This window comes from Rattus rattus, chromosome 8, assembly GCF_011064425.1.
Source record: "Rattus rattus isolate New Zealand chromosome 8, Rrattus_CSIRO_v1, whole genome shotgun sequence".
Taxonomy (NCBI): Eukaryota; Metazoa; Chordata; class Mammalia; order Rodentia; family Muridae; genus Rattus; species Rattus rattus.
The window spans coordinates 109,213,320-109,236,696 of NC_046161.1; the positions used below are offsets into that span (position 1 = coordinate 109,213,320).

The following is a 23,377-nucleotide window of genomic DNA, read 5'->3' on the forward strand; positions in this document are numbered from 1 at the left end:
CTGAGGGTAGTTTCGTGCCAGCTCTTCCCTATGAAGCCACATTACATTTCTAACACCTCCCCGCTGGTGTGGCTGTTATCTTCATTAGGTGGTCCACTATTTTTATCTTCAAGTACAGACATGCACTGTGACTGCTCATGACACCATTGAGGAATGGCATGCATTTGCCTTCCCTGTAGCACGGGGCATCTCATACAGAAGGCACTCACTTGCCTTGATGTGCTTTCCGCACCCCAGCCTCACCCGCACAGACACTGACTCAGCAGGGAGGGGCCAGGACCCGGATGTTCCAAAGTTCCAGAGTCCGCAATGCTTAGGAGCCATGTGGAGGAATAACTGTTTCCAATGCAATAAAACAACTGACATTTTTGTCTTTTGAGAATTCTCAAACTTTATTATATGACTATATCTTTAATATTTCCTTATAGCTTAAAAGTTCCATTGAACTACAAAAACACTTTGTACATGTGTTACGTTTGAGTTCTCACTGAAACTTGTTAACAGAACAGGTAGCCATTCTAATAGTCATATTTAAAGAAGGGTGAAACACTCATGTATAGCACTTGTTTATGATTAAGTTTCATAAACAACTGTAAAATAAAAGCAAACAAAAAGTTTACAAATACAAACATAAAGATTTTTTAATCCTAATTATAACTTAATGCCATTTGATACACTCCCACAGTCATGGACATTCACAAAGTAAAATTATAACAAATACCAATTTTTATCCCTAATTCATTAAACATTTTAAGATATTTGAAAAGAAAATATAAAGACTGTTAATATAATTAACTTTTGGGTACCACCCTAAAATTCAGATATTAGGGCTTCTATCATTTTTAAACCGTTAGTTACAGTCTCAATACATTCCCCAGCTTTAAGTCCTGTCCAGTCAGACACAACACAGTCCTCTTCGTGGCCACTCTCAAATGGACTGCGTGTGGGAGCTTCCAGGCTGCACTGAGACAACTGCAAAAAGAGCCGTACAGTTGATCAAAATACAGCAGGTCCTCCACACACCATAACTACAGCTGCTCCTCCACACAGCTCACCACAGCTACAGCAGGTCCTCCACACACCATAACTACAGCTGCTCCTCCACACAGCTCACCACAGCTACAGCAGGTCCTCCACACACCATAACTACAGCTGCTCCTCCACACAGCTCACCACAGCTACAGAAGACTGCTCCATTTTTGAGGTCTGTATTCCTCCCACACATCAGTGCACAGGGTTTTCTGTGCAGGTGGTCAGGTGATAAGTGTTGTATATAACATGAAGTCCACTAAAGACGTGCACAGGTGCATGTGTGTATGTGGGAGTGTCTGTGTATATGTGTGTGTGTATGTGAGTGTGAGTGTGTGTGTATGTGTGTGTATGTGTGTGCATGTGTGTATATGTGTGTGTTTGTGTGTGTATGTATGTGTGTGCATGTGTATATGTGTGTGTGAGTGTGAGTGTGTGTGTTTGTGTGAGTGTATGTGTGTATGTTTGTGAGTGTGCGCGTGTGTGTATATGTGTGTGAGTGTGTTTGTGTGTGTGTGTGTGTGTGTGTTTGTGTGTGAGTGAGTGTGTGTATATGTGTGTGTGTGTGAGTGAGTGTGTGTGAGTGTGTGTGAGTGTATATGTGTGCGTGTGTGTATATGTGTGTGTATGTGTGTTTGTGTGTATGTGTGCGTGTGTGTATACGTGTGTGTGTGTGTATGTATGTGTGAGTGTGTGTCTACACCGTCACACTGCCCATGTCATCTCCTCACATTTTCAGTTATACCTTGGGATAGTATGATCTTCCATCTGAGTTTTCTATATTGGTTAGTTTTTTAAAATATTATATGAAATACATATTAAAATAGCTTCAGTTACATATTCTGTGGCCATTTTTAATAAGTATTTACTTTACCCACAATAGTCCTTGTTATAGCTTAGATGGGAAAGGCAGTAGTGACGCACTGTGCACACATCTACTAACAAGAGTCTCAGTTTCAAGGCCAACTATAGAAAGACCAGCTCATGCGATGAAAAGACAAGGATATGCATGCAGTTCCTGATATAATATGTGTCTTTTAACCCAAACAATTATTTGGCAAACATCCTTATTTGCATTCAGATTATCTATTTAAAAACGAGGTGGCTATACCAAGTCTGATCAACTCCTCATCGTTGCCAAGTCAGACCAGCTTGTCAGCAGTGCTCACATTAGCTGAAGACGAGCGTCCTTGGGAGGGGCTCAGGGGAGGAGGCTCATCTGCCAGAGCACATAGAGAAGAGCTTTGATTGGGGGTGGGCATGTGCGCTCTCTGCAAATTCACAGCTCTGAAAGGGGTCACGTGGCATCTGCTCAGAATCGACACAGTGCAGACTGGGAATTATCAGCTGCTGACTCTTAAGTGTGCTTAGGGTACAGAGAAAAACCTACATAAAGCACATCTCAATTCTTTGCAGAAACAATGAAAAGAGAGAAGAAATAAAAGAACAAATCCCAGGGGGATGTGATATTTCTTTACTTTTAGGGTGGAAATCGCTGCACTTTAATGCTTGGCTTCACGGCTGCTCTGCTCATTAACAGTGAGGAGGCCCAGGCATCCAGAGCCCTTCAGGAGCTACCAGTGAAGCCTGCAGGAGCTGCTCACCTGGCGGTGAGGTAAAATAAGTAACTTCCACACCTCCTAAATGCCTTTTGAAACACAGAACAATACAAGAATCTAAAACAAAAAGAAGGCCTACCTGGGGCTGTATTAAAACTATGCATCTGAGCATTAGAAATAAAAATCAAAAGTGATTTCTATTCCATCAAGCTACTAGTTCTAATGGCAAAACAGAAGTGAATCTATGGCTGTAAAAACCCCAGGATGTCACTATAAAAACCAGTCAGGCTGTATTTTTGAAAAGACAAACTGCTGGGGCTGAAAAGGAAAGAAAAAAGGGGGGAAAACCAAAAACCACAAAACACAAAACACACTGCATAAAACCATGCAGTGTTGAACTGAGCACACAATGGCTAAGGAGGAGTAATGTGTGTACTTATATTTGCATTGTAATTTGTATTACCGTATAGATAGCTGTATATTACACATATCACACACTCACACATATCACACACTCACACGTATCACACACTCACACATATCACACACGCACACATATCACACACTCACATATATCACACGCGAGCACACACACACACACACACACACACACACACAATTTGTATATAACCCATGTCACCAGTCTACACACCCTGTTTACAAGTGCAGCCATACATGGGAAGAAGTCTGTGTACTGGAAACATGGCGGAGAAGTGCACTGTAGGCTGACTCAGCCTGCAGATCAGGGCAGCTGCGCTGCTGGCACTGACTGGGAGCTTTCTGGGTTTTCTAAGTCAGCAAGGGCTGATGCTTACTTCCTCTAACACATTCATTTCCAGGATGCTAGATTCTGTATGCTTTCCTTAACCTTTTTTTTTTTTTTTTTTTTTTTTTTGGTTCTTTTTTTTTTTGAGCTGGGGACCAACCCAGGGCCTTGCGCTTCCTAGGCAAGCGCTCTACCACTGAGCTAAATCCCCAACCCCTTTCCTTAACCTTTAACTCATTAAGAAGGGCGTTAAAGACTCATCTTTAGCTGAGCACCAATGACTCCAGCACTCAGGAGTTACAGCCGAGACAGGCAGACTCATGTGAGGCCAGCTCCTACTGCACAGAGAACCCACACCACCAGGGAAGGCTCTGTCTGCAGGGGAGCTAGAACAGGATGAAAGAGGCACGTCTCCATCCCGGCTAAGGGACTAAGTGAGGCTGGTCTAACTCCTCAGACAGTTCTTTAGGTAGGACATGTCCTTAGAGCAGTGGCATAGTCCTCAGCAGCAGAATCTGGACATACACTAGGTCCATGTTATTAACAAGTAATAATAAGGTAATGAAGCTCCAGTGACTGTACCGGGGACTTGCCTGGTGTGCTCTCTTGACTGGGGCGCAGTATGCATTGGAATGAATTAATGAAGCGTTCGCTGCTCTTTGTTTCCTAACTACTTAGGGACTGAGGGTAAAGTGTCTGCTCTGGGACTGACTTTTGTGCACGACTGACCCCATGCTGCCTTTTATAAACTGCCTGAGGTGTCCAGCGCAAACCCTCCTTCCATATGCAGACACTGGATAGGAAGCCACACAGCTTTCTGACACGGTCAGCTACAAAGGAGAGGAGATAGGAGCTAGCCCTAGACGTGCTGGGGAGCCAGGTGTCCTGGTGAGCTCCACCTCTGCTCAGTTAACACTGGGGGGTTTGCCTTTCAGTGGCCAAGATATGCACAAGTCTCAGTGCATCGATGGGACAGAAAAGGTCCCACCAAGCTACTCCCCTGTTCCAGGGATCTGCTACTGTACCTCACTTCTCTCATCTGGAAAGATTGCAAGCATGGGAGGAGTCGACTGCTATTCATCTACAACTGTCAATGTCACTGGGTTAAGAAATCTCCATAGAATTAATGGCATTCAGAAAGCAGGTGTGTCAGTTTAGGCTTCTGTAGAGACAGCCCGTGAGGACTTTGAGCTAACCAACACATGAGTTCTATGACACATTCATAACACAGCTGACCTACTCGAGTCAGAATCCAGCGGTGTTACTGGGAGGTAGGGAGTGGCAGGCCAGAGGGCCCCGCTGCTGGAAGCAGGTCACTGGGAGCACGCCCATGCTCCCTGCCCTGGGCCCCTCCTGTCTTCTCTCCCCTGCTTCCTGTCTCACCCGGATATGACGAGCCCTGCACCAGCACAACCTCCGAGATGAACTGGCAACTCTTCTACTCATTTCTACTCACTTAGGTCAGTTATTGTTTCATGATGGCCAGATGAGCGTGGTCTTGTATCGGTCCACCTCTGCTACAGGAAGTCTGCATCTTCCTTCATCCCAACCCCAAAGATCTAAACTTAGAAAGCTACCTTGTGTAGACACTTAGTTTTCCAGGAATATAGTTTGGTTTCTTGACAGCCTCTAGTTTATTAATATCATGATGATCAGTGGCTCGAGCTTCAGACATGGAGAAAGGTGCTGTGCCTGATTAAAGTGGACAGAGAACCTGAGGCTGGGCGGTGCCTCCGCACACTGACCTGCTCGCACCCTGGCCCGTCCACTCTTGCCGTGGGCTCCTGTACTTGCTGCAGCATTTTCTCCAGTTCTCTCAGCAAACCTTCTGTCTCGGAGACAACTAAGGGAAAGTATGAACACAGTAATAGCTGCATCTTTAATCAATCCCATCTAATTCATAACCTAACCACCCAGAGAGAGTTCTTCTAAGTAACACAGAAATAAAAAGAAAGAATAAACTTTAATATTTTTTAAAAAAATTTATCTTTACTTAGCTTAAAAAGTCAGAGATTTTGTTATAGCTTTTCCTTACCTGCTTAATTTTGGTTATCATACAGTTTTTATACAGGACTTCTGCTTGTTGCAAAACTCTATTATGAATTTCCAGGGTAAATTTTTATAATTCTTTGAAAGAATAGCTAATTTTCTTGATATGTATTTAGTATAAAATGCTTTTGAAATATAAAAAGCTCATTAAAGTCGTTACATATTTCTTCTTAATTAGGGCTCTAGGGTACCAAGCTCAATTATGTTTGTAAAGCTCACATCACAAGCACGGAGCTATAGGCAGTTGGTGGTGGGGGAAGTTGGTTTTCTTTAAAGGGTATGTCCTCTGAGGTCCACAGTGCTCCTCTAAATGGCCCCATCGCCATGAGCACCGAGACTAGACTACCAGATTTTTTTTTTGTGGGGGGACACAAAGTTAAGAGAGCCGAGAAGTAGGGCATGGACTTCGGAGGAGAGGGTGTGGGGGTGACGATGGTTGGAATGCTTTGTACCCACACAGGGTGTTAAAGGCTGCTCTTTGCATGGGAAAGCAGAGCGGCTGGGCTGAGTGCACACTTGTCCTTTCTGTGTGAGAGGGGCCTCTGCGGGTGCACACGCACTTTTGTGGGTGCCTGTGGAGGCCTGGGGTTGGTGTCAGGGTGATCTTCCCTTGCTCTGTTTCCTTATTTACTAAGAAAGGAGTCTGAGCTCCTGGACATAACCAGTCCTTCTGGCCAGCTTGTGGCCCACTGACATTTGTCATGGTTTCTGGGGATTCTGACTTCGGTCTCACACTTACAGGGCTGGCAATTTAACTACTGAGCCAGGTCCAAGGCTCCATAGGTCCATCCATTTCTAATCCAAGTGACAACATATGTTAACTGCCCAGCATGATTTTAAAAAGAAAACACTATCCTGATAAATGTTTTTTTTATAGCTATGAAGTAAAAAATGTGTTTACTATTTCATTTAATATGTTGAGATAAAACAAGAGCCCCAACACCACCTAAGAAAGAGCCTATGATAATGAAAGAATTGTATTCTGATTAACAATATGCAGTAGAATTCTCTACCTATATAAAACCAGTTTCAGTTGACACAAAGTCTTGCTGAAGCAAAGATCAGAGAAGACAGCTGCCTGGCACAGAGACAGAAGCCTGCCCAAAGCCAGCGTAACCTGGAGGGAATGTCACACCCCTGCCTTTCACTCTGATCCCTGCAGTCTGACACAACACTTCCTCTTCTCTGCCAGGGCAGGTCACCACAAGTCATAGCACTTGGCACAGCTGGAAGGTCAAGGAACATCCAAATGTAACCAGGCAGGACAAAAGAAAGGGAATTCTAAATCCCGATAAAGCACTATTAATAGCAGTGTTGACCAAAAACCAGCAGTTGAGAAACAGAGCCCCCGTGTTTGTTGCTATACCACAGGCTATACGACAGGCAAACCAGTTTTCCTGACACACACCACGATCTGCATGAATGTGCTGACCAGCACCTCTCTGCGGAAGCACCGTCTGTCTATTCAATCAATACATGTGCACAGTGCAACCACTGTGGGCCAGGAACTCGGGGGAATGCGCAGAGCCTAGGAAGCCTCTTACTGTGGACTCTGCACAGCCGACATTAGGGTATTTGCAAAACTTGTTTTGAAATAACCCAAGAGAAGCTCAGGAGTAAGCTCTCACGTTTAAAAGCAAGACAAACAAAGCTTGCAGCTGACATGTTGGTTACCTCCCGAAGCATCTGTCTTCTTTCGTTACGGCTGAAGACAACAGAGTATTCCATTCTGGATGTGGAGTACTCAGAATCACCTGGGTGATTCATTTTAAACATGGATTCACCATGTCTACTGAATCCGAACTTGCTAGAGGAATGAATGCTTGTACTAAAGCATATTGAATGAAATTAATGTTTACCTATTTACGTGTATGTGTGTGTGTGTGCATTTGTGTATGTGTGTGCACGTGTCTGTGTGTGTGTGTGTGTGCGTGTCTCTGTGTGTGTGTGTGTGCGCGTGTCTGTGTGTGTGTATGTGAGTGTGTGTGCGTGTCTCTGTGTGTGTGTGTGTGTGTGTGTGTGTGCCACGGCATGCATGCAGAGGTCAGCAGACAACTGTGAGAAGGAGGCTCTCTCCCTCCGCCTTGGTAAAGCAGGATGTCCATTGCTGTTGGTGCACGCAGCTCGCCCCAGGCTGGCTCCAGTCTCCTGTCTCCTCCTGTCTCTTGTTGGGGGCTGCAGTTACTGCTGGGTGCTGCCCAGCCTTTCCATGAGCTCTGGGGACTCAGTTCAGGGTGTCAGGCTTGAGCCACAAGTGCTTCGACCCATGGAGCCATCTCCACTGCTTCAACTGTGGTAGATTTCTTTTCAGTAGCCAAAGTTGTTAATTCACAGGCCACTGTTTGTGCTTACCTCGGGCTGACTCTCCAGTTCCTCTCACAATAATTTTCCTACTTTACATTCTGAGTTTATGAAAACTGACACTGAAATTTAATACCCTGTTGAAAAGATGGATTTTAAGCTATGCTATAAAAGAAAATGGCAAGCAAACATCTTTATACTTCTAACACTAGGCTAAAGCACAATCAGGTTACGATGAGGTATGTCATTGCCAAGTTCACTGTAATCTCTGTTTGCAAGCACTCTGGAAAAGTGTCTGCACTGCCTTTTTATCAAAGGGTAGACAGAGTAATGGAGGGCTTCAGCACTTGGCCAGGACTCCGAACAATTTGACTGATGTTGATTTCTGCTTCCAGAGCCACAGGAAGCTTGCTTTTCTATACGCATTCCTGTATTGTAAACAGAAATTCAAAAAATAATTCTTAAGAAATGGCAGTTACTGTAATCTGCAGACTCCATTATCAGAATTGGTCAATGACATCCTCCAAAGCTGGAGACAGAAGGGACAGCTTTGCTGATTGTACAACCAACGTCGCCTATCTGATGACTATCCTTAGTTTCCTGACTTGATTCAACTCACTGTTGAGAGTAGAAAGGGAGAGGGAAGAAGGAAAATATGGGACCGAGTAGGGAGAGGGAGGGGAGGAGGAGAGAGAGAGGAGAGAGGGAGGGAGAGGGAAGGGAGATGGAGGAGAGGAGGGACATTCCATCCCCAAACAGTAAATCTGAGGCAGGAAAGTAAGAATCTATCATGTGAGTATGCGAGGAATTGTGGCCAAGAACTTGGACACAGGTCCCTTCCTTCACAGAACAGGGCTGACCTCACCCTTGTTGGAGCCACTGCAGCACTTTTGTCCTGTTGCCTGTATTTGTCCTTTGCAAGGTGACTTCTCTTTCCTTTGCATGGCATTCATATTTCTAAAGCAAAGTCACAACAAAATACCTAAGTGGGCCAAAGCCTATTGAATCTGAAGAGAATATAAAGACTGTATGTCCCTGATTAAGGTGCTAGCTATTAAATTATCTCTCTCTACACTCATAAACCCTACAAGGCTGGCTCCTTCAGGTTACGACCACGCCATGAATGATCCTCCTTGTCCTTTAGTTCTTCAAGTCAAGTAACACAACACATGTCACTCACCATGAAGCTTAATCTACAGAGAAGAAAGGTTGTCTAGAGAGCAGCAGGAAGTAGCCTTAGAGGCCGATGATGCACCTGCTGGAGAAGAAAAAAGGAGACTCTCGCCCTGAACTACAGAAGCCACTGGGCATCAGCAGATAGCCCTCACAGGAGCCTCCTGTGCCCTGCTCTCCCTTCTCTAACAAAAGCTCTGTGTATATCCAGCTTCTCAAAGTGGGTGCTCTGATGCTGGCATGCCCTTCACAAGCAAGGATTGCCCCTGAATTAATGAATTCTTTTCCTCACCAGCTCTCTATTCTGAAGAATTGGCTCTCAAGCAGCAAGCACTAGAACAGAGGCCCACAATGCTGTGGGGAAATTGGATGTGGATGCTTGGATGCCATCTCTGCATGTATGGAAAAGCCATCAAGCATACTCGGTAAAGACGTCACCCACACTCTTGCCGTGCTCTATCAGTAAGCTCAGTAAAGGCCTTGGTTCCCTGTGGTAAATCACATGCTGTGTTGTTAAGGCCTTTGGAGGGAGAGTAGCACTGCTCACCTCACCCGTCCACTAGCCCCAAGGAAGGGACTTTAAACAGTAGGGATGGATCCACAGAAACACTAAGAGAAATGCCAAAGTTCGAAAAGTGTTTTGCAGTTCTTCAATGCTGTTGGGTGTTTATTTTTGTTTATCTGCTTTCATTATCATTTTTATTTTTTCTTTGATGATCCTGTACAATGGGTTTGATGAAATTCACTGCCCCCCCTTCCAGATCCATCTCACCTTTCTATCCACCCGGCCAGACCGTCTCTCTTGTTTTCTTGATCAGCTGACACCTGTACCCTCTGGTATTTGTGGTCATCACTGCAGGGTGATGTCTACTGGCCATGGCTACATCTGTAAGGGACACCAACTCTCTCCCAGCAGCTACTACTTGTGAGGAGCTCCTCAGCCAGCAGTCTGATGTAGTGCCCTCCTTCCATCTCCATTCTGGAATTCTGTCTGTCATAGCCTCACTTGTCTTGTGCAAGATGTCTCAAATTGCTGTGAACTCTTAAGAGTAAACTGCCCTGCTTTGTCCAGAAAAGTTTCCTTGTAGTCACCCAGCACCTCTGGTTCTTATTTTTCTATCTTCCACCGTGATCCCTGAGCCATGCATGGATGTGTGCAGTATGCCTGTGTGTATGATTTAGGGCTTCGCATTCCTCTAAGCCTTCTTCAGTTCATAACCCAATTTGCCTCCAAAATCAAAGTTGGCTGTCGCATTTTCTATACGTTCACATGTATAGTGCACATACTGCTTTGACCTATCCTGTCACAGTTCCCACTGTCAATCCTTCATTCAGTCTGTGTTTGGGCTGCTCGGTGCAGGCTGCAGATGATGCTGGGGACTTGGAATGGAAGGTCTTAATGTGACGAGATATGTGTAGATATCTTCAGCATCACTGAGGTGAAATCTTCTGGGAAGTGTTTTCTGAGAGCACAAAGAAACTGCTCCAGTGATAGCCAAGGTTGTACCTTGTACTGCAGCTGGACTTGGTAATGTATAAGAGTCTCCTAGATGGTACCAATTTTGAAGGCATGAAGGGGTCATGGAGAGCAGCTGAGGCTTGGCGCTGTGAGAGGCCATGGAAGGCCATTGGTGATGGTGCAGCCTCAGTTGCAGTTGATGGCCTAGGACTGAAGGGGTCATGCAAAGGAGCTGAGCCTTGGCACCATGAAGAGAGCTCAGGAGCGGCTACTGGTGAGGCCTAGCTGCAGCAGAAGACCTCAGTGTACTGGAGATGCCAGCGCATGGGATGATCCCCAAGAACAGCAGCAGCAGTGGAGTAGATCAACCTGAGCTTAGAGTGCTACAGAGGGCAGAGCTGGAGAAGTGATGCCAGTCCTCTGGAGGAGCCCAGAAGATCATGTGTGGATCCCACACATTGAAACAAGAAGCTGTAACATTGAAGTTGCCTTGAAGACCCCAAAATGTTTGAGATGCCAGAGCCATGGGCTATCTACTGAGGAAAGCTGCTAACAGGGATTGGAACCAGCCGAGGAAAAGAAGTTTGTTGCAGTCAACAAAGATAAAAAAGACGCTGGAGATCTGAAGACCGCTTTGACATCAGACATGGAGATGCAGAGTTTGGAGTTTGCCCAGCTGGTTTCCTGTCTTGCTTTGGAGATTACAGTTAAGTAATTGTATGACTTTCAGAAGAGACTTTTAACCTTGGGCTTTTAACACTGTTGAGACTGCTATAAACTATGGGGACTTTGGAAGTTGGACTAAATGTATTTTGCATTATGCTATGTTTAGGTATCGTCCCCATTGACTCATATGTTTGAACAAGCCTATGGGGGCCACGGAGTAGAATGTGATGGTTTGTAAATGTTCAGCCTAGTGAGTGGCACTACTAGAAGGTGTTGCCCTATTGGAATAGATGTGTCACTGTGGGTGTGGGCTTTAAGACCCTCATTCCAGCTGCCTGGAAGCCAGTCTTCTGCCTTCAGATGAAGATGTAGAACTCAGCTCCTCCTGCACCATGCCTGCCTGGATGCTGCCATGCTCCCATCTTGATGATAATGGACTGAACCTCTGAACCTGTCAGCCAGCCCCAATGAAATGTTGTCCTTATAAGAGTTGCCATGGTCATGGTGTCACAGCAGTAAAACCCTAGACAGAGCCTTTGGGAAGGTTGGCTAGCCCTTCTCTGTGTTTCCATTTAGGGACACACAGACCTTTGCCTCACTACTGGAGCATAGGAATGAAAGTCAAAAGGAAGAAGAAGCCAAGAACAGACGTCAGGACTATGAAAGCTACAGCAGACACTGCTCTTGGCAGTTCCTTGGCTATACTGTCATGGACTCTAATCCTCTGGAACCATAAACCAAATAAAACATTTTACCTTGGTCATGGTACTTTATGACATCAATGGAAAAATAATGAAGACAATTACCAGTGGCAATTAATTCAGCCTAGGCCATAGACTACTTTTGGTTCCATTTTCCCTCTTTCTTTGGATTCCAATGGGTTTGGGATGGAAAGGTCTGGGTTGAAGCACAGTAGATAGCATTTTCTTCTGCAGTTGTCAGTACTTCATTTTAAAACACTAAATATGTGGCAATTTCAGAGACATTCTAATTAAGACAGAAACTCAAAGAAAACTGAAGACCTCCCATTTGACACAAAATGACCCATTAGCCTTTTACACACACACACACACACACACACACACACACACACAAACACACACACACGCTTTGATTTCCTTAAAAACAAACAACTACAGTTTTCATTCTTTTCGCATGCAGACATATTGACTGCAGCTTCTCTCTCTCTCCTCCTGCCAGTCCTTCCACACACCTCACCTCTCCCCTACCCCTACCCCCACCCCACCCCTAACTCCTCCTAGAAGAGACCAGGCCTCCCAGAAACGTCAATCAAACATGACACAACAAGACACAGTAATACCAGGCCAACCTCACCTCAAAGCTGAGTGAGGGAACCCAACAGGAGAAAAGGGTCCTAAGATCAGACAAAAGAGTTAGAGACACCCTCACTGCCTCTGTCAGGAGTACCACAAAAGCAGCAAGCCACAAATATATATATGCAAAGGACATGCAGCACACCCTTGTAGACTCTGTGACTGCTACTTCAGTCTCTGTGAGCCTCTCTGTGCTCCACTTAGAACAACTATGCTTTTTGAAATTATATCCAGGCAAGGAAACTAAAACCATGAGAGCTTCACATACCCATGTTTTCCTTTGACAGGGCTTCATCGGAACAAAAAATGTCAACAGAGCACTTTAAAGCAGCATCCCTAAAAAAGATTTTGATAGATTTAGTTTCAAAAGAGAAACCCCCACATACAGACATGCATTACACATTATGTCCATACATACAAATGCATACATCTCACAGGAAACAAGTATGACCTGTGCTCTCAGTAGCTCCCAAGCACTGAGAGGCTAGTCCAACAAGCACTCACACTGACATTCTTCATATAATTATCTTCCAAAAGCATGCATTAAATAAGCATTTCTTCACTGTGTAAGAAGCTGAGGTGCTGAGACTAGAGAGGCAATGAGAAGTCCGGCAGCACAAGTAAATTGGTGCCATGACAGAGCCTGTTCTGTCAGATACCAAAGCCGTGCTTCCCAGTCACACTGCACTCTGACAAGAAAATGTCTGTGCCAATGCACTGCTGCCACCAGGAGGTCCCAGGAGTCAGTTCTGCAAGCCATAGCTTTGCCTTGTAAATGGAGGTAACTGTAAAATGCTGCCCACTCTATGCAATGGGATCACTGTGGTGTGTAACTAGGGCAACCAAAGCCTGTGTTTAAGAATGAGTATCTAGGGGGTGGAGATAGCCTTGCACAGGCCTGACAACCTGAGCTCACTACCAAGACCTCTAAGGTGGGAGGGGAGAGTCAATTCCTGAGACTTGTCCTCTTCCCTGCACACACGCACATGGATGCATGCCCCACGCACTTCTAACATACAAAACAAACAAAACAGAATAAATACAGAAGTAATTTAAAAACGAGCTTTACTCCACAAAGGCATAGCGGCCTTTATTTGTGAGTGGGAATCCTAGTATAGCCCTGGTCACACACAGAGAAATGCATGTTGTGCCCAGCTCAGTGAGAAGCACTGGATCATATCAGTGTCTTACTATTTTATTATGGAGATTTGACCCTGGCTTGTCTGACCTATGTTAAGCTAAAGACTACCTTGAATATTTGAATGAAAATACTCTTTAAAAGTTCTGCTTCAATCTGGGAGGTGAGAGAGTCTAAGGACTTGAGGGGAGTGACCTCAGCTGAAATGCCCAACAGTGGGGAGAGGGAACTCAGAGTCCACCTCCAGTAGACAGACAGGGCCTCAAGCGGGGTTACCTCCCCGTCAAAATTTCTGACCAAGAATTATTCTTGTCTAAAAGAACTTCAAGGACAAAAATGAAGCAGAACTGAAGGAAAGGTAGTCCACTGTCCAGCCCAACTTGGGATCCATTTCATGGTGGATCAAAGCCTGACACTATTACTGATGCTATGTTGTGCTTACAGACAGGAGCCTAGCATGGCTGTCCTCTGAGAGGTCCAAACAAGGGCTGACTGAGACAGATGAAGATACTTAACACCCGACCATTGAACTGAAGTCAGGGACTCCTTCAGAATTAGGGGAAGGCTTGAAGGAGCTGAAGGGTAGAGCGACCCCATAGGAAGACCAGCAGTCTCAACTAACCCAGACCCCAGGGAGCTCCTAGACACTGAGCCACCAACCAGGAGCACACAAGCTGGTCTGAGGCCCCAGCACATACACAGTAGAGGGCTGCCCAGTCTGACCTCAGTGGGAGAAGAGAGACTTGAGGCACCAGGGTTGGGGAAGGCCTGGTGAGGTGGGGAGCATCCTCTCAGAGACAGAGGGGAGGAGGAATGGGATGAGGAACTGCAGGAAGGGGGACAGGGAGGGGGAAAAGCTGGATTGTAAATAAATAAAATTTAAAAATGAAATAGCTGATAGACGTGTATGCCCTGAATGCATATGCATACATATGTAAAAGAAAAGTTCTGGTTCAACATACTTATAAGAATATAAAGCTTTCTGAGCTAAGTTCTGTGACTTGTGCATGTGATTCCAGCATCTACGAGGCTGAGGCAGGAGGAGGTAGTCTGAGGGTAGCCTGGGCTACACAGTGAAACCCTGTTGGAAAACCAAACCAAACAAAATAAAGCATAACTTTCTCTGCACTTCCAACTGATACTTTACGAGTTCTTTCCAAGAGGTTTAAGCACAATGTTTACTCAGAGAAGAAAAAAAGCAGGGAAAATGTCATACAATAATTAAACACAATTTATACATCTCAATTTTATCCTAATACTTTTAATTTCACAAAACATACCTTTTCCTCTTTCTAACCCTGGGCCTTTTCTTTTTGGTATTATTTTTAGAACCTTGAATCTATAAACAGAGATAAAAAATGAATTAGTTCACATTGTTTTAGATCTGCTCAATATACTAGTGGGTTGTGTGGCCCAGACACCCCAGTGACACCTTTCGGTCTAGCCTGCACCTCAGCCATTGCAGAGGCACTGGCCTGCCTGACCCCAGGACTAGAATGTCAGAGGAGAATCTTTAAGTTTGACAAACCTTTGGCTTTAAGGAAAGCAGAAGCACTCAGCCTACGGAAGTGTAGGTGCAGAGGTACCTGCTGGGAAGCGGCATCATAGAAGCCCCCACAGTCTGCAGCAATGCACTGCCCAAAAGACATGGCTGCCTTTCACATCTGAGCCACAACAAACTCTGTGCTCGCTGTGACATGGTCACATAAGGCCTGGGGTCACAGGGGTTTTCTGACTATAAAAAGAACAGGCAAGTGTAGTCACTAGAGCACAAAGCAGGTGTTACATATCTGGCCTGTTGGGTTAGATGGGAAAACAGTGCTTTTGACATAAAGAAAACACTCAGCCTATACCACTGAAGTAAAAATCTAAAGTTATGTCTCCTGAGAATATTACGGTTTCCAATTCTAACAAGCGTGCACGTGCACACACGCACGCACACACACACACACACACACACACACACAACACCACACCACACCACACACACATAGGTTCTCTAGGATCCCTAAACTAGGAGAGGCAGAAGCACAAAAGCAATTAACATACAAGGCTCACACACCACCTTCACTAATTAAGAATAACTAAAATTAAAGGCATATAGAACATGCAAGAAAAACAAAACCCATAAAACAATGTTTTCAATGTATAGTTCAGTTGATATAAAGTTTAAAAGCAAGTAAAATTAATGAATGGTCCCAGATGTCGCGACAGTGGTTGCTCTTGGAGCACTGAGGATCAGACTACACTGGTGCCTTATCACCAACCGTGCAGAAAAGTATTATCAATTAGATTATACCCAAACAGTGTGATTCCAGTGGGCAGCTCAGTGTCCTGCTGCCTGAGGATGTTCAACTAACACAGCAGAGGAACACGGAACTCTTTACGAGTTTCAGTTGTTAATTTCTATGATTTTTCAGAAAATCATTAAAGCTTTCAAAATAAATGTGAACTGAAATAATACAATTCTCCCAAAAGAGCTATGAAAGGCCATGCTACAGAGATTTAACCTAAAAGAAAAACCAAAAATAGGTGGAGATAAACAAGTCATTAAGCATTATGTACCTCTACATGAACTCAAGACCTGGGCCGGCTCAGGCCATTCAGAACCTCAGCATGGAGAGGGGATGTGGGTAAGAAGTCCCACTTCCACATGAGGGGCCATTGGCAATGAGTAGAAGTAACACCTCCAAGTGTCATGAACAGTGACAACTTGATTGGTTTAACAAAATCCAACAAAGACAAAATAGAAGCCAAAAATCCTGCACAGGCTGGGGCAAAGTGGTGGATCTGGGAGGAGTTGGGGTGAATCTGATCAAATGCACCACACAGAATGCTCTAAGGACCGCCGAGAAAGGATAAACTAATTAACCATGAACGCCTAACTGACGCTGGGTGTAGAGCTCAAAACTAGAACTTCTACAGACAGAGGTTTATAGAGCAGACTGGAGACCTGAGTTTGATTCCTAGCACTGAGAAAGACTTTAAAAAAAACTAATTTGTAGTGAAGTGAAAAACAAGGAAGATTCATAATGAAAGACAGTAAAACAGAAGAGGAAAGGAATCAGAACAGGACATAATACATATATGGTATTGAACTGTTCACAAAGAAAGATGTAATCACAACATTTATGACCAACAGAGAAATTTTAAAAATACAAAACAGGGTTCCAGAAAAGTCATGGAAGATTAATATATTGACATATAAGGATAACCCCCAAAGAAGAGGATTGCAGTGTGTAACTTCTAGACTAGTAGGAAGAAAAAGAGGGAATATATGTACATATGTGTACACACACATACAACTAGAAGTGATGACTGGAATGGCAAGCAGTAGAATGGCCTTTAATTCTAAATGAAGAAAATCCTTGGGAATTATACGTACATTAACTTTATGTACTCTGACTCAACACTGCCCATCTCACTAAGCCGTTTGGTGTCTAATGAGACTGTGCTGTGCTTGAACAAGAGCCATGAGCTGCCTGAGGTCTGATGTGTAAAGCACAGACAGAGCACTTTGTCCTTAGAGCAGGCGTAAGTCTGTCCTGCAGCCTTCTCTCGGGGGCAACTGCCAGTGGGTACTCACAGAGCTCCTACCTGCACAGACTTCCCAAAGGCCAGGCTGCAGTCTTTGAATAATGTGAAAACTTGGTTCAAAGCTATGCTACAGAAATCTGCAGAGCCAGCGTGCCCATTTCTCTTTAGAGAAGATGCCAGGGCCGTGTGCATGACGGAAGGATGCAAACCAGCTTCCTGCGGCAGGCATAAATGATGGTGGCAGCTTAGCCTGAGCAACTGCAGGACATGGCTAATAATAATAATAATAATAATAATAATAATAATAATAATAATAATAATGACACAGTCCAGAGTGGACAGACTGCCCACAGTATTTCCTTGACAGGGATGAGAACTGAAATGATTGTTTTCTCTCCCTATTTCGGATGCTATTTTGAAAGTATATAATTCTATTGTTTCTTACACAAACATTACACATCAATTAGCATAATTAGCATATGCTAGCCAGGTCAATTTGCAGTAGAGCCTGGCGTTCCCATGACCTCTGGCCGGCATCAGAGCCCAGTGCCTGGCAGTGTGACTCACAGACCCTCGCTGCCTCCTGCTCTCTGCAGTTGCAGTTAAGCTCTGTGGGCTTCTTTGGTTGAGGGTCTTACCAGAGGGAACAACTAGAGTGTGCCTCCAAGCAGTGAACAGAGGCACAGAGGGAATTTTCTCTAAAAACAGAAGCTGGCTCCCAGTGCCACCTTGAACAAAAGCCGTGAAGGATTTCCTATTAGCACCTCCAACTGTGGCTACGGCTGAGACTGGCACAAAGCTTCAAGGGGCTCTGCAATTCCGTGTCTTACTCCGAGATCTTAAAGGCTTGTAGGCAAACTTTCCACAAGGCCTGCTCAGGAACGGAACACAAAATTCCAGGTGGCCTGTCACCCCCATTTCACTCTTATCTGTAAAACCCTTAAGAATGATAAGAGTTAACTCCAACAAGGCACCCAGGAGGAAAGAAGGCCTTGGGATCTGGGTTTGCAGTAGCGCTGCTCAGCTCACAAAGGAGCCTGGGATCAGTAGCTGACCTCTGACTGGTGGCTCTGTGCACATCCGAGTCAGCCGCAAACACTTCCTGTTTCTGCACAGTCCCTCTCCCACCATTGGTCATTTCAGCAGGGGTGAGCTGGGAGGAGGGTGGCAGGGGCCCTGCTTCTGTGCTGGAGGGGGGTTGGCAGGGGACTGTTAAGAGCCCATGTATAGAGAATAGCTAATGGTTATAATACAGCACTACTTTTTGACAGACAAAGAAATGGATGTTCAGAATGTTGTCATGTGTTTCACCATTTTTGCTCCTATTAGCCTCAACATTAAGAATACTCGGTGACTTCTCATCCTGTAGGGATTGAGTCAAGTCTTATAAGCCTAAACCCCAGCATAATACATAAGAACTGTTTTCTGACAGGATAGACAGAATCCCCCCCACCAATTATACAATGAAATGGCATAGTCTTAATCATTTTGTGAGGCTTGAATACCTGGCACCAACCCTGTGATAAATCCAGAGAGGACTCCCTGCACATAGGTCCATGGGGGAAAGGGAGGGCATAACCCCCTGTGCTGACTGTGCTCTCCAGTGTGCACTGGTGTAGGGATTTCTGATGTGTACCTCATATGGGAAAGTTATTTTTGATACATTTGAAGACATTAAACATATAAACAAAAGATAAATAGTACCTCAAAGTCATCAGTAGATTCTACAGAAGTCAAATGTTTATACACCAGAGTATATTATAAACACGAATTCTGTAATAAGTCAGTTCTATTAATTCTCACTGACATTGAACAGCAGTTGAGCAGAGAAAGATCATCTAATATCCAGGGACATATCTGCAATCTATGAAACATAAAGTCATTACTCAAATTTCTACTTTATGTTATGCTAATAACCATTATTGATTTTGGTTTTGATGGAATGAAGCTGAAGAGGGGGTGGTGAATAGTATCCCCAACAGACAAATTAAAAAGTATTTTCTACCTTCAGCTAGTTCAAGCCACAGATGCAAAACCATACATATACAGAGTAAATTTTAGTAATAACTCAAACTTCAAGTGAATTAATCTCAACTAAATCTTTAAATGAATATTATGCATAGAAAATCAAAAGTAAAAGGAAGTTATTCCTAGAACTTGAGGGTGATTTTCAAAAAGAAAATTTTTATTAGTAATAAGGACTAGAACAGTTTCTAAAGATGGGATCTGATATAGCCCTGGCTGGCCTCGAACTCACCTGGAAGCCAAGGATAACCTTAAACTCCCGATCCTCCTGCCTTGCCTCCTGGGGCTGGCACTACAGGTATGTGCCACCTTGCCCAGATCAGTTTTTCTCTTGGTTTGCTTTTGTCATTTGTTTTTATTAATAATGTTTTAATTTTAAAGATTTATCACTAGAAACTTACTAATAAGCAAAAACACCACACACTTAAGTTAGCCAGATCCCAAATCTATACACCCGGATGACCTGCACACAACCAGAACAGACGTTCTGAGCAGAAGCCACAGGGCCTCACATTAAGGTTCACACTTATAGTATCAAACCAAGTTTATGTGCTCCTCCATGCTTCAAGTCATGTTATTAGTCTTTGGATGGAATAGTGTGTGTGTTGTGACGTTTGCACTCATATTTATAATAAGCAGCCTTTCCCTAAATCTGATGCTGCCCCCCTAGGGGACAAGAGTAAATGTGAAGGACACATGGAAAGGGCTAATGTATATGTAATGTATAATGTCTTATTCCATCTAATAGAAGAGTGTGAAATCACAAATTCTGCCCACACACTGCAGTGACAGGGCTGCACTGCCTCCCACACTCTGCAACACCCCCGTGTGCACTCAGTACCTGGCCTGGACTCCTACAGAAGATAGCTGTGTCTTCTGTGACCCTGAGCTCCTTCCTGAGGAAAGATAGCAGACTTACTTCACATGTAGGATGTGGTATCACAACTCTATAAAGGAATGACAAGCAGGGGTTCCTGGCCAATGAGCCTGGGGCCAACCTGAGCTACCTAGCAAGACTGCCTAAAAACCAAAACCAAAACATGAACAGTGACCAAAAAAAAAAAAAAATAGAAATTTAGTCTTAAATGAACCCCTCCTTTCCATGTGCTCGAGTGAGTGAGCGAGTGTACACACACACACACACACACACACACACACACACACACATTTTCTCTCACACTCTCTCTTTCTCACACACACACACTCTCTCTCTCTCACACACACACACATTTTCTCTCACTCTCTCTCTCTCACACACACACACACTCTCTCTCTCACACTCTCTCTCACACACACACACACACATTTTCTCTCACACTCTCTCACACACACACACACATTTTCTCTCACACACTCTCTCTCTCTCTCTCTCTCTCTCTCACACACACACACACACACACACACACACACGCACGCACACACACACACGTGAGGTTCAGCTCATGGACAATCTCATGTAGAACAGCCCTTTCTGTTCTTCATGCTACACTTAGCCATCTCTGGTCTCTTCCTCAAGCCCAGCCACAGACCCAGGCACGCACACACAGGTTCCTCTTTCTACACAGCTGGTTTTCCTACGTCACTGATGAATGTGTGTCCAAGCGTGTGCTGTAAGCACCTCTCTTTACACCTCAGCAATATCCTATAATTAGATATTGCCATCTGAGAATGCCAATATTGTAATCATATTTTACAATAGAATTCAACACTATTCAATATGTAAAATTCAAAGTAATGCATTAATTTTTAAAAATATATTTTAAATGTTCTTGGCTTTATAAGCTTCCATTAAAATAGTCTACCTAGAATTTTATTTAGTTGTTCAATGCTATTTTCTATTAAGTTTGATAGCCATATTAAGCTATGAACTTATTAAATTTTCTAGGAAAAATAATGTCTCATGAATTGCAGTAACATAAGTATGAAAATGTTATTCTGAGTGTCCATGTGAAGCATGATTTAAATAAAGTACTTGTTCCTTTGTACACCAGTATTTCTATTGTCCTAATTCCATAAAATTAATGGAAAACATCACAAACATTGTTCTTAGTCAGCCTAGGAAAGCAATATATATATACATATATGTGTGTATATATATACATATACATATATATATTCGAGTAAACTTCAGAATGAAAAAACCAGATTATATGATTTTGTTAGTAATTTATTTTCCCTTAAAAAAAAACCAGAGTTTGAAGTTAACTCTAAAACACAGTCTTACCCTTTCCTTGGCCACCACAGGAGCTTCTGTGCCTCTTCTGGTTCTGTCTGTAAGACAACACAATATATCTACTTTAAAAAAGAATCCATCCTCCTGCTGAAATAGATGCATAAGTACTAAGTTGGAATTTTCCGCTTTATCTCACATTAGTAACGGACTGTTTACAGTGGTCCTTTTAGCTACAACACTAATAAAGTCACCTCCTCAGACTTGAGTAGAACTACGTAATCCAAAAGCCATAATGTCAAGAAAGAACTCTTGTCTGATGGATGTTCCTGAAATATTACTAGTTAGCACGAAGCCTGCTAACTCTGGTTTCCGGTTGGTCTGTGGACTCTGGAGCACATAAAACCTAGAATAAGTCCATGCTGTGTCTATGGCGCACCTGCTACACCAGACATGGATACGAACACCACACAAGCTACGCAACCCTGCAGGGCATACAGTCCATTTTCCCTGTACAACTGAGGACATCCTCTAGCACCCTGCCTGGGTTGTGCTGGCAGGGCAGACCCATTTGATTACGAGCCCCTGGTCTGCCCATGCTTCCATTTGGGACCAGAGGGACCAATTCTGCCTTGAATGTGACTACACACAAATCTGGGTACTGGTATCAGTTCTCAGACTACTGCTGAGATCAGAATGTTTAGTACCCAACTAGCTCTCAGGAAAATCATCCCAGCACATTATGTTGGTACACAGACTATATGTATGTTAGGAAAAATCAGCAGAGAATCATTTTCTTTGAAGCGGAAGCCACTGGAAGGTTTCCTTTGCCCAGTGAACGGCTTGCACCTATACACCTCTGGGCGGCACTGGTTGGATAATGTGTTTCTGAAGAAAACATGTTAATGGGGGAGATGCTAGGACACACAGGGGTAGTCAGAGAGGGAAACAGGGAATGTGTCATGTCACTCTACACATGTATGAAGTGATCAAAGAATATTAACAACTGACAGAGAGCAAATGCCCAGGGAAGTGTGCTGTATTTATATTTCTCACCAGCTTCCACAGTGCACTGTCCTCTTTCTGTATCCCCTAATGCTTAAAATAATCATCCTCCAAGAAATACCATTTCCCTTCGCTGGAGAACACAAGACTATCCACCATTGTAAGTGATCCCTCCAACCAGGAGGGCCCACCATCTTTCTGATATTTTGCATGTGTCTAACATTATGCAAGGTTGGGACAGTGCTCAAAGTTAAGGAGAAGTGTACATGCAGAGGCGTCTGGTGCCACTCACGGCCTCCGTAAGACACCAGGCTTCCTTAAGTACAGCAGCTGAAAGTGCTTCTCACAAGCGGGGAAAGCAGAGGACTTAAAAGTTGCCGCCACATCTCAATGGTAAGAGCTACACTGAAATCTATAATTATATCAGGGAAGAGGGCTTCTACACTTCTGCTCTCAAATCTGAGGAAACAGATATCAGTGTGCAGAATTATGAGTTACCTGAGCAGAAACACATCGACAGAATCTTCCATGGCAATCAGTCTAGAGGTAAGAAAATCTCAACCCTAAATGGCCTACCCCTGGAGGTTAAGTCTGGACAACACTGTGAAATAAAAACTGCACAGAGACGCAGGGTGGGAGATCTGGCACTCTTCCATGAGTTCTTCCTCCTGAAGAGCCACCAAGTTCTCACAGGGAAAGCTGGAGAAAACTCACCTAGGCATCTGGCAGAGTGAATGGGGAATACACTCACAGCCATACTGTTAACAAGATCCGCCCGCCCGCCCGCCCGCCCACAAAAGAAGCTGTTTCACTACTGTCCAGTGCACGTGAATCTTCTCAGAGCCTCAGCCCTCATGGAAGCAAAGACAACTATGATCCTGCAGATGCCCTTACTACTTCAGTGAGTTAAAAAGAAAAACTGAGATGCCTTGTCACGTTCTCAGCCTAGAGCTGAGACCTAATACTAGAACAACAGAAGCCCCTGGAACCCCACACCTTAGTTCTGTCTAGCTACTAAAGACTGAGACTATAGTTTCTGTTGTCCAGGACACCACACCCAACTTTGAAGAGAGATCGATAAATGAATGGACAGACAGACAGATAGGTGGGGAGGCAGGCAATTATAACTGTCACGTTAAGAAACTAAAAGCCAACAACAGCAAAAC

At 44.1% G+C, this 23,377-nt stretch overlaps 1 protein-coding gene across 1 annotated transcript in view; it reads right to left on the reverse strand.

Moving 5' to 3' along the window:
• Window positions 1–365: 365 nt before the first annotated feature.
• The window catches only part of Zcwpw2 (zinc finger CW-type and PWWP domain containing 2), a 90,401-nt gene continuing 67,389 nt past the window's right edge, over window positions 366–23,377 (reverse strand). The window contains exons 5-9 of the mRNA XM_032911075.1: window positions 21,261–21,307; window positions 14,755–14,813; window positions 12,605–12,672; window positions 5,100–5,197; window positions 366–972 (exon numbers count right to left, since the gene is read on the reverse strand). Coding sequence (XP_032766966.1) covers window positions 811–972; window positions 5,100–5,197; window positions 12,605–12,672; window positions 14,755–14,813; window positions 21,261–21,307 — 434 coding nt within the window. The 3' untranslated portion in view covers window positions 366–810. The remainder of the gene's footprint in view (window positions 973–5,099; window positions 5,198–12,604; window positions 12,673–14,754; window positions 14,814–21,260; window positions 21,308–23,377) is intronic.